General features: G+C 46.6%; 1 protein-coding gene across 5 annotated transcripts in view; it reads left to right on the plus strand.

Annotated features, from left to right (window-relative positions):
- The window catches only part of myo1g (myosin IG), an 81,413-nt gene that overhangs the window by 20,443 nt on the left and 48,871 nt on the right, over nt 1–12,099 (plus strand). For all 5 annotated transcript variants that reach the window (XR_007040988.1, XM_047383712.1, XM_047383711.1 and 2 more), the window contains 3 exons: nt 3,495–3,588; nt 3,713–3,878; nt 11,980–12,033. Coding sequence is in view for 4 of the 5 variants with exons in the window: in XM_047383712.1 (XP_047239668.1) it covers nt 3,495–3,588; nt 3,713–3,878; nt 11,980–12,033 (314 nt within the window). In the remaining variant the exon portion in view is untranslated. The remainder of the gene's footprint in view (nt 1–3,494; nt 3,589–3,712; nt 3,879–11,979; nt 12,034–12,099) is intronic.

A 12,099-nucleotide genomic window follows, 5' to 3' on the forward strand; every position in this document is an offset into this window, starting at 1 on the left:
TCTACCTGCACTAAAGATCTCAGAGGAAGATGTAAATAGGCTCTTTCAGCGCATGAAAACAAAGAAAGCTGGAGGACCTGATAACGTCTCCCCATCATGTCTGAAAGCCTGCGCACATCAACTTGCTCCGATCTTCACAAGGATCTTCAACAAGTCACTGGAGAAATGTGAGGTCCCCTCCTGCCTCAAACGATCCACCATCATCCCGGTTCCCAAGAAACCCACCATCGTAGGATTAAATGACTACAGGCCTGCAGCCCTGACGTCTGTGGTCATGAAGTCCTTTGAGCGGCTGGTGTTGAAGCACCTGAAAGACATCACAGGCCCCCTGCTGGACCTCCTGCAGTTTGCTTACCAAGCAAACAGGTCGGCAGATGATGCCGTTAACTTAGGTCTACACTTCATCCTGGAACACCTCGACCACCCAGGGACGTACGCCAGGATCCTGATTGTAGACTTCAGCTCAGCCTTCAACATCATCATACCAGACATCCTCCACCAGAAGCTCACCCAGCTCAACATCCCAGCCTCCACCTGTCAGTGGATCAACAGCTTCCTGACGGACCGACAGCAGCAGGTGAGACCTGGGGAGCATCTTCTCCCGATCCAGATCAATAAGTACTGGTGCCCCCCAGGGGTGTGTTCTATCCCCACTCCTCTTCTCTCTGTACACAAATGACTGCACCTCATCGGACTCGTCCGTGAAACTCCTGAAGTTTGCAGATGACACCACTGTCATTGGACTGATCCAGGACGGTGATGAGTCTGCATACAGACAGCAGGTGGATCGGCTGGTCCACTGGTGCAGTCAGAACTACCTTGAACTGAACCCACTCAAGACTGTGGAAATGGTGGTGGACCTTTGGAGAACACCACCCCCATACACCATCCTCAACAACACTGTATTGGCTGTGGACCACTTCAGGTTCTTAGGAACCACCATCTCTGAGGACCTGAGATGGTCTTCACACATAGACAATGTTCAGAAGAAGGTCCAGCAGAGACTGTACTTCCTGAGGCAACTCAAGAAGTTTAACCTTCCACAGGAGCTGCTGGTCATCTTCTACACTGCCATCATTCAGTCTGTCCTGTCTTCATCCATCTCAGTGTGGTTTGGATCATCCACCAAACAGGACAGGTCCAGACTGCAACGAATAATCAGGTCTGTAGAGAGAATAATCAGAGCTGACCTTCCCTCCATCCAGGACTTATACAGGTCAAGGGTCAAGAAAAGAGCTGCTAAAATCTCTGCAGACCCCACACACCCTGCACATAAACTGTTCAGAGCTTTACCTTCAGGTGGCGCTACAGAGCACTGTTCACTAAAACCAGCCGCCACAGAGACAGTTTCTTCCTCCAGGATGTTTCTCTGATGAACATTTAATAGAGTACAAAACAACAGCATATAGATGTTGCAAATGTACCTTTTTATTATATATGTGTATATTGTACATTGTAAATATTTATATTCTGTAATGCAAAAACAAAACCAAAGAGCAAAGTGTACCGGAGTCAAATTCCTTGTTTGTATGTACAAACTTAGCAATAAAGCTGATTCTGATTCTGAAAGATAAGGAGGACAGGTATCTAATAGTTATGGGGTCCTTATTATTAGTGAATATAAATATGGTTAATGTTTATGGCCCTAACATAGAAGACTTGGGGTTTCATCAAGACTTCTTTTTGCTTTCGGTGTTGCCGGGGTGATACGTGACGGCTGGGGATTTTAACTGTACCTTTAATCAAAACATGGATAGATCTGCAGGAACCGACCAGACACACATTAGCTGTAGAATGACTACACAGAGATTTATGAAAGATTTACAATTGGTAGATATCTTTAGGGAATTGAACCAACAACCTAGAGCATTTTTCATGCTACTCGGCAGCATTTCAGACATATTCACGAATAAATTATTTTTTAATCTCCTTAGATGTTAATAAATCATATCTATTAATATGATAGCATAGTAGTCTCTGACCAGGCACAATGTTGCCTTCTTTATAGAGAGGAAATAATAACCTGCGACCCACGTAGACGGCGGTTCCAGCATAAATGGTCGCAGGATGAAGGTTTTAAGTATATCAACCAACAGATTGAAGTTTTTTTCAAATAAATACTAATCAGACATCAGCATGTGTTCAATAGGAAGCTTTTAAAGCTTTCCTTTGGCTGCATATTATTAACTATACACACAACACATCTAAGGTCAGGATGGAAAATAAAACAAAGAACATTTAAAAAAGGGTTGATACATTGATACAGATTTGGAAAAAGAACTGATTTTAAAAGCCGAATATGATAAACAATCTAGTGTTAGGGCTGCATACAGTCTTTTAAGAATGAAACCATCATTTTATGAACATGGGGAGAAAACTGGAGAATTATTAGCCTGGCAAATTAAACGGCTTCAAAAAAAGAGGCGACAATTACTTCTAATATAACACAGGATGAAACCCTTAGAGATCCAAGAGATATTAATAAAGCATTTAATAATTCTTTATTAATATCAGCACTATTAATTATTAATATAGCATTATTAATACAATATTCAGCTGAATGTGGTGAAGTCTATTAAGGAGAAAGTTATGATCGATAGTGTAAAATGCTGCAGTTAAATCAAGCTGAATGAGAAGCGAAGGTCAATGGTTACCCTGATGAGACGGTTCTGTGCGCAGCCAGAATCCAGACTGAACCTTTTCAGACAGATGGTTGGAAATGAGATGGTCATGAAGTTGCAAAGCTACAACTTTCTCCAGAACTTTTAAAGAAATGAAAGGTTTGCAATGGGTCTGCAATTAGAGAGATTTTCTGGGTCAAGGTTGGATTATTTCAGCAAAGGCTTAATGATGGCAATTTTCAGTCCAGGAGGAACATCACCACCTTAGAGAGATTTAGTGATAATTATGGTAATTAGGGGAATGATGATGGTGATGTTGGAAAAAGACCTAGCAGACATGTGGTCGGCTTCGTTCTTCTTACGATGTCTAGAATCTCTTGTTGTGATCTTGGGGAAAAATGGCAGAAAGGCTGGAGGTCCTAAACTGTGAGTCATCAGTCAGTTGAGGCAGAGTAGATGGAGGACACAGAGTGGAGCAGTGGTTTATGATTTTGTTACAGAAGAAGTCCAGGAACTTATTTCAGTGGTCATTTGTTTGAGGAGGTGTGTGGTTTATAGAAATGATTGAATGTCAAAAAAAGCTTTTAGAATTTCCTGGACTTTCTGAATAATAATTGAAAGGTGCTGATCCTGCCTCTTTCAGATATCTTGTATAGGCCTTTTGGTGATCCCAGTAAGCTTGTCCATGGGTTAGGGTTAGGGAAGTCCGGTGGCATTTAATCTTCGCTCAAGAACACGTCCAGCTGTCTTCATTTTAAGCGGAGCACCTCCTGCATAAATGAATGATCTCAAACTATTTTTATTTTATCCCAGATATTCAGGTTTCTACTCCTGGAATCACAGTGAGGTGTGAATTATTTGTGTGTGTTTTAGGTGAGAGTGGTGCAGGAAAAACAGAAGCCAGTAAATACATCATGCAGTACATTGCAGCCATCACAAACCCCAGCCAGAGGGCCGAGGTGGAGAGGTAAGCTCTTACCTGAAAGAAAACCTGGCAAATATGATTTTACAAAAATGGACTGACTTTTTATTCCACGTTTTCACTAATTGCTCTCCTTTTCATGAATGTTTCCTGCCATTTGGTGCATCAGTGTGAAGAATGTGCTGCTCAAGTCCAACTGTGTGCTGGAAGCCTTCGGGAACGCCAAGACAAATCGCAACGACAACTCGAGCCGCTTCGGAAAATACATGGACATCAACTTTAACTTCAACGGAGATCCCACCGGAGGACACATTAACAACTACCTGCTGGAGAAGGTGAGGGGAGGAGGAGGACTGAAGGCCTTTACCTACGGAGCAGAGAAGAAGTAAAATGAATCTGTTTGGAGTCTGACGAAGAAGTGCTGCACCAAAAATGAAAAGATAGTGAAAAAGTTCAATATGGTCCCTCATGTCAGAAAGGGAAGCTCATCTGTTATATAGATCCATCACACATAGAGTGAAATAGTTCAGCCTTTATTTCTTGTAGTTTTGATGATTCTGGTTCACAGAGAATAAAAACCCAAAGTTCAGAGTCTCAGAACATCAGAATATTAAATCAGGTGAATAAAAAGGAGATTTTAAACAGAAATGTCAGCTTTATGAACATTATGTTCATTTCTATGAACTCAACACTGGGTCTGGGCTCCTTTTGCATGGATTACTGCATCGGTACGGCGTGGCATGGAGGAGACCAGCCTGTGGTTCTGCTGAGGTGTTCAGGAAGCCCAGGATGCGTTGATAGCAGCCTTTAGGTCTTCTGCATTGTTGGTTCTGGTGTCTCTCATCTTCCTCTAGACAGAACTCCATAGATTCTCTGTGGGATTCTGGTCAGTCCAGTTTGTTGGCCAGTCATGCACAGTACCACCATGGCCGTTGGACCAGCTTTTGGTACCTTTGCCAATGTGGGTCGGTACCAAGTCCTCCTGCAAAATGAAATCAGCATCTCCATAAAGCTGTTCAGCAGAAAAAAGTATGAAGTGCTCTAAAATGTCCTGGTAGATGACTGAGTTGACTGTGGGCTTCAGAAAACCCAGTGGACCAGAACCAGCAGATGACATGATACCCCATATCATCACTGACTGTGGAAACTTCACGCTGGACTTCAGGCAACATGGATTCCGATCCTCTCCACTCTTCCTCCAGAATCTGGGACCTTGATCTCCAAATGAAATGGAAACTTTACCTTCATCTCACTTTGGACCACTGAGCAACCCAGATAAAATGTTTGTAGTCCATGTGTAGGACCCGTCAGTACGTAGGGGTTCTGGATGCGCTGAGTCCAGCCTCAGTCCACTCCTTGTGAAGTTCCCACAAGTTTTTGAATGGATTCTGCTTGATAGTCTTCTCAAGGCTGCAGTTATCTCTGTTGCTAGTGCATATTTTTTTTACTACACTTTATCCTTCCACTCAACTTTCTATGAATATGCTAGAAACTTTTTACAGTATTCTAATTTTCTGGGAAAAAATGTTGGGTTTTCATTGCCTGTAAGCAATAATCATCAAAATGACAAGAAATAAAGATTTGGAATATTTCACTCTAGCTGTGATGGATCTAAATGTTTCACCTTCTGAAATGAGAGACCATAAATGAAATGATGCCGGTGGTGTGTGAGAGAACGTCCATTAATAGATGTGTCATTGATATTAACGAGGCGATGCTGTGTGTTAATTAGCAGCTCATCTGAGGGTAAAAAAGCTGCTGCAGCTGAAAGGATAAAAAACCTTCAGGCTGAGAACTGGTGAAAAGAATCATTCTCTGATTTATTGTGAGAGCGCAGAAATAACCTCCTAATTTCCATGAAGCTCAGCCCATCTGGAGTGGTGCCGGTGTAACTGTTTTGATGAACTAAAGCTGTCATTTCATCAGAACCAGGAGGCCCACTTGGGTCCTTGGCTTCAGTTATTGACAAGGAAAAGGTTTCCTACTATTTAATTTTTGTCAGTCCTAAAAATCGGAATCAGTGAGAAATGTGTGTTTTTAAACTTGGAAAATGCATCATTTCCTTTTCAGAAAGCTGCTTTGACCTCTTTGTCCTTTTCGGCTCAGAACTGCTGCCGACTCTGTTCGTTTCTGTTTATACACTGCTGAAAAAAATAAAGGGACCACTTAAACAACACAATATAACTCCAAGTTAGTCAAACTTCTGTGAAATCAAACTGTCCACTTAGGAAGCAACACTGATTGACAATCAATTTCACATCTTGTTGTTCAAATAGAAAAGACAACAGGATGAAATCTTTGGTGATTAGCAAGACACTCAATAAAGGAGTGGTTCTGCAGGTGGGGACCAGAGACCACTTCTCAGTACCGATGCTTTCTGGCTGATGTTTTGGTCACTTTTGAATGTTGGTGGTGCTTTCACACTCGTGGTAGCATGAGACGGACTCTACAACCCACACAAGTGGCTCAGGTAGTGCAGCTCATCCAGGATGGCACATCAATGTGAGCTGTGGCAAGAAGGTTTGCTGTGTCTGTCAGCGTAGTGTCCAGAACCTGGAGGCTCTACCAGGAGACAGACCAGTACACCAGGAGACGTGGAGGAGGCCGTAGGAGGACAACAACCCAGCAGCAGGACCACTACCTCCACCTTTGTGCAAGGAGGAACAGGAGGAGCACTGCCAGAGCCCTGCAAAATGACCTCCAGCAGGCCACAAATGTGCATGTGTCTGCACAAACGGTTAGAAACCGACTCCATGAAGATGGTATGAGGGCCCGACGTCCACAAATGGGGGTTGTGCTCACAGCCCAACACCGTGCAGGACGCTTGGCATTAGCCAGAGAACACCAGGATTAGCAAATTCACCACTGGCGCCCTGTGGTCTTCACCGATGAAAGCAGGTTCACACTGAGCACATGTGACAGACGTGACAGAGTCTGGAGACACCGTGGAGAGAGATCTGCTGCCTGCAACATCCTTCAGCATGACTGGTTTGGCAGTGGGTCAGTAATGGTGTGGGGTGGCATTTCTTTCTCCATGAGCTCACCAGAGGTAACCTGACTGACATTAGGTACCGAGATGAGATCCTCAGACCCCTTGTGAGACCATATGCTGGTGCGGTTGGTCCTGGGTTCCTCCTAATGCAGGACAATGCTAGACCTCATGTGGCTGGAGTGTGTCAGCAGTTCCTGCAAGATGAAGACATTGAAGCTATGGACTGGCCCGCCCGTTCCCCAGACCTGAATCTGATTGAGCACATCTGGGACATCATGTCTCGCTCCATCCACCAACGTCACGTTGCACCACAGACTGTCCAGGAGTTGGTGGATGCTTTAGTCCAGGTCTGGGAGGAGATCCCTCAGGAGACCATCCACCGTCTCATCAGGAGCATCTCCAGGCGTTGTAGGGAGGTCATACAGACACGTGGAGGTCACACACAATACTGAGCCTCATTTTGACTTGTTTTAAGGACATTACATCAAAGTTGGATCAGCCTGTAGTGTGTTTTTACACTTTCATTTTGTGTATGACTCCAAATCCAGGCCTCAATTGGTTAATAAATTTGATTTCCATTGAGGATTTTTGTGGGATTTTGTTGTCAGAACATTCAACTTTGTACAGAACAAAGTATTTAATGAGAATATTTCATTCATTCAGATCTAGGATGTGTTATTTGAGTGTTCCCTTTATTTTTTGAGCAGTGTATTTAGACTGCTGTAACAAAATGTAGCAAGTTCTTTATTTACAAATGTGACTGCATAAAAGTGTTGCTTTAAATCGGTGATGCTCAGTTTTATCTTGTTCTTTATCCATAATAATTACAAATATACCGAAATTATTTAGAAGCCTCTCAAACACACCCCATTCATATTTAGTTAAACGTCACTGTTTGACTTCTTTTCTTGTCAGAACTGGTTGGTTTCCTGGAACAGCTTTGGCTCTTAGCTTTGGGGGTTTAAAACTAAAGCTTAATGGTAGTTTGCTTTATCCATTCCCAAACCAGTTTGAATGTGGTTTTGGGTTCTTGTCCTGTTGAAACACCCAACTGTGTTCAATTTTCGACCACCTGACCCCTTCCCTTCAGACGACAGGAATTTGGTTCAGATGTTCAGGAACAATCCAGGAACCAACAAGACTCAGACTTGTCGTGAACTGCAAGCTTCTAGTAGAAGAAGAGAGTAGTGTCTCTGTGGACTGAGAAGTGATGACCAAGAAAGATACTCGTACTCGTTGTTTTCCACTTTATCCGGGACCGGGTCGCAGGGGCAGCAGACTCAGCAGAGACGCCCAGACGTCCCTCTCCCCAGACACCTCTTCCAGCTCCTCCGGGTGGAACCCAAGGCGTTCCCAGGTCAGCCGAGAGACATAGTCCCTCCAGCGTGTCCTGGGCCGTCCCCTGGGCCTTCTCCCGGTGGGACGTGCCTGGAACACCTCCCGAGGAAGGCGTCCAGGAGGCATCCGGTATAGATGCCCGAGCCACCTCAACTGGCTCCTCTCGATGTGCAGGAGCAGTGGCTCTACTCCGAGCTCCTCCCAGATGGCCGAGCTCCTCACCCTCTAAGGGAGTGCCCGGCCACCCTACGGAGGAAGCTCATTTCAGCAGCTTGTATCCGGGATCTCGTTCTTTCGGTCATGACCCAAAGTTCATGGCCATAGGTGAGGGTAGGAACGTAGACCGTCCGGTAAATCGAAAGCGTCGCTTTTCGGCTCAGCTCTCTCTTCACCACAACGGACCGGCACAGCGCCCCCATTACTGTGGCAGCCGCACCGATCCGTCTGTCAAGACCCCGAGATATTTAAACTCCTCCACTTGAGGCAGGAACTCCCCTCCAACCTGAAGAGGACAAGCCACCCTTTTCCGGTCGAGAACCGTGGCCTCGGACTTGGAGGAGCTGATCTTCATCCCAGCCGCTTCACACTCGGCTGCGAACCGCCCCAGCGAATGCTGTAGGTCTTGGCTAGAGGGGGCCAGCAGGACCACGTCATCTGCAAAAAGAAGAGACGAAATCCTCTGGTCCCCAAACCAGATCCCCTCCGGCCCTTGGCTGCGTCTAGAAATCCTGTCCATAAAAGTTATGAACAGGACCGGTGACAAAGGGCAGCCCTGCCGGAGTCCAACATGCACCGGGAACAGGTCCAACGTAGTGCCGGCAATGCGGACCAAACTCCTGCTCCGCTCGTACAGAGACCGGATGGCCCCTAGTAAAGGTCCCCCGATTCCATACTCCTGGAGCACCCCCCACAGGGCATCACGAGGGACACAGTCGAATTCCTTCTCCAGGTCCACAAAACACTTGTGGACCGGTTGGGCAAACTCCCATGAACCCTCGAGTACCCTGTAGAGGGTGTAGAGCTGGTCCAGTGTTCCACGGCCGGGACGAAAACCACACTGCTCCTCCTGAAGCAGAGGTTCGACTATCGGCCGGACTCTCCTCTCCAATACTCTGGCGTAGGCCTTACCAGGGAGGCTGAGGAGTGTGATCCACCTATAGTTGGAACACACCCTCCGGTCCCCCTTCTTATAAAGGGGGACCTCCACCCCACTCTGCCAGTCCAGAGGCACTGTCCCCGACCGCCACGCAATGTTGAAGAGGCGTGTCAACCATGACAGCCCTACAACATCCAGAGACTTGAGGTACTCAGGGCGGATCTCATCCAACCCCGAAGACCTGCCACCACAGAGCTTTTTAACCACCTCGGTGACTTCAGCCTGGGTGATAAAATAGTTCAACCCCGAGTCCCCAGCCTCTGTTTCCACCAGGGAATGCATGATGGCAGGATTGAGGAGATCCTCGAAGTACTCCTTCCACCGCCCGATAATGTCCCCAGTCGAGGTCAGCAGCCTCCCACTCCCACTGTAAACAGTGTTGGCGAAGCACTGCTTCCCCCTCTTGAGGCGCCGGACGGTTTGCCAGAATCGCTTCGAGACCAACCAGTAGTCCTTCTCCATGGCCTCACCAAACTCCTCCCAGGTCCGAGTTTTTGCCTCTGCCATCGCCCGGGCAGCACACTTGGCCTCACGGTACCCGTCAGCCGCCTCAGGAGTCCCACAAGCCAACCGCAGCCGATAGGACTCCTTCTTCAGCTTGACAGCATCCCTTACTGTCGGTGTCCACCACCGGGTTCTGGGATTGCCGTCGCGACAGGTACCGCAGACCTTAGGGCCACAGCTACGGGCAGCAGCATCGACAATAGATGCGGAGAACATGGTCCACTCAGACTCTAGATCTCCAACATCCCCCGGAATCTGGTCAAAGCTCTCCCGGAGGTGGGAGTTGAATACATCCCTGGCCGAGGGCTCTGCCAGACGTTCCCAGCAGACCCTCACTGAAGTCACAGAAGTCCAATAACAAAACACCACTCTGATTCAGATCGGGGAGGGCATTCCCCCCGATCACGCCTCTCCAAGTGTCACTGTCGTTTCCCACGTGGGTGTTGAAGTCCCCCGGCAGAATAATGGAGTCCCCAGGAGGGGCACTATCCAGCACCCCCGACAGGGACTCCAAGAAGGCCGGGTACTCCGCACTGCCGCCCGGCCCGTAGGCTGAAACGACAGTCAGAGACGTCTCCCCAACCCGAAGGCACAGGGATGCGACCCTCCCATCCACTGGGGTAAACCCCAACAAGAGACGGCTGAGCTGGGGGGCAACTCCAAAATGGACACTTTCAGACTTGATTGAAATCTGAAGGTTCCTGCATGGACAAGTCAAAAGTCTCCTGGTGGAAAGTTTGATGTCCAGACGGGACAAAGATTGAGCTCATTGTCCACAATAATAAATGATTTTATGAAGCAAGGTGAAGCCTTCAAACATGACCCTCAACATTAGTGGTAGTCGACGTATATACAGGGGTTGGACAATGAAAGTGAAACACCTGGTTTTAGACCACAATAATTTATTAGTATGGTGTAGGACCTCCTTTTGCAGCCAATACAGCATCAATTCATCTTGGGAATGACATATACAAGTCCTGCACAGTGGTCAGAGGGATTTTAAGTCATTCTTCTTGCAAGATAGTGGCCAGGTCACTATGTGATACTGGTGGAGGAAAGCGTTTCCTGACTCGCTCCTCCAAAACACCCCAAAGTGGCTCAATAATATTTAGATCTGGTGACTGTGCAGGCCATGGGAGATGTTCAACTTCACTTTCATGTTCATCAAACCAATCTTTCACCAGTCTTGCTGTGTGTATTGGTGCATTGTCATCCTGATACACGGCACCGCCTTCAGGATACAATGTTTGAACCATTGGATGCACATGGTCCTCAAGAATGGTTCGGTAGTCCTTGGCAGTGACGCGCCCATCTAGCACAAGTATTGGACCAAGGGAATGCCATGATATGGCAGCCCAAACCATCACTGATCCACCCCCATGCTTCACTCTGGGCATGCAACAGTCTGGGTGGTACGCTTCTTTGGGGCTTCTCCACACCGTAACTCTCCTGGATGTGGGGAAAACAGTAAAGGTGGACTCATCAGAGAACAATACATGTTTCACATTGTCCACAACCCAAGATTTGCGCTCCTTGCACCATTGAAACCGACGTTTGGCATTGGCATGAGTGACCAAAGGTTTGGCTATAGCAGCCCGGCCGTGTATATTGACCCTGTGGAGCTCCTGACGGACAGTTCTGGTGGAAACAGGAGAGTTGAGGTGCACATTTAATTCTGCCGTGATTTGGGCAGCCGTGGTTTTATGTTTTTTGGATACAATCCGGGTTAGCACCAGAACATCCCTTTCAGACAGCTTCCTCTTGCGTCCACAGTTAATCCTGTTGGATGTGGTTCGTCCTTCTTGGTGGTATGCTGACATTACCCTGGATACCGTGGCTCTTGATACATCACAAAGACTTGCTGTCTTGGTCACAGATGCGCCAGCAAGACGTGCACCAACAATTTGTCCTCTTTTGAACTCTGGTATGTCACCCATTATGTTATGTGCATTTCAATATTTTGAGCCAAACTGTGCTCTTACCCTGCTAATTGAACCTTCACACTCTGCTCTTACTGGTGCAATGTGGAATCAATGAAGACTGGCTACCAGGCTGGTCCAATTTAGCCATGAAACCTCCCACACTAACATGACAGGTGTTTCAGTTTCATTGTCCTACCCCTGTATTTGAGCCTTTTAGTACAATTTTGACCCGGTGTGGATCTGAGAAAATCCAGTTGTTATTAAAAACCATGACACTTGTATGTTTTGTAAATCATCCCGTCCTTTAAAGAAGAATTGTTCGAGTAAATTATCCGAATCCCTGAATGGAAACATCCAGAACCTGGATGAGTGGAAACTTCTGGATGGATCCGTATTATTCCTTCTTGATGCTTAACCTGGTCTTGTTAATGTTTCTGTTTAAGTCTCCCATGAATTCTGAAACTGTTTACCATAAAAATCAGAGTGGGACAGTTCCTGAAGGTCTTCTTTGTTTCCTATTTAAGTCCAGGGTGGTCCAGCAGCACAAGGGGGAGAGGAACTTCCACTCTTTTTACCAGGTAAACTTTACCAACTAACCTCCTCTGAATGAATGAAGATCATTTCCTGCTACGTCTCTGATCATC

This window comes from Girardinichthys multiradiatus, chromosome 13 (genome assembly GCF_021462225.1).
Source record: "Girardinichthys multiradiatus isolate DD_20200921_A chromosome 13, DD_fGirMul_XY1, whole genome shotgun sequence".
Taxonomy (NCBI): Eukaryota; Metazoa; Chordata; class Actinopteri; order Cyprinodontiformes; family Goodeidae; genus Girardinichthys; species Girardinichthys multiradiatus.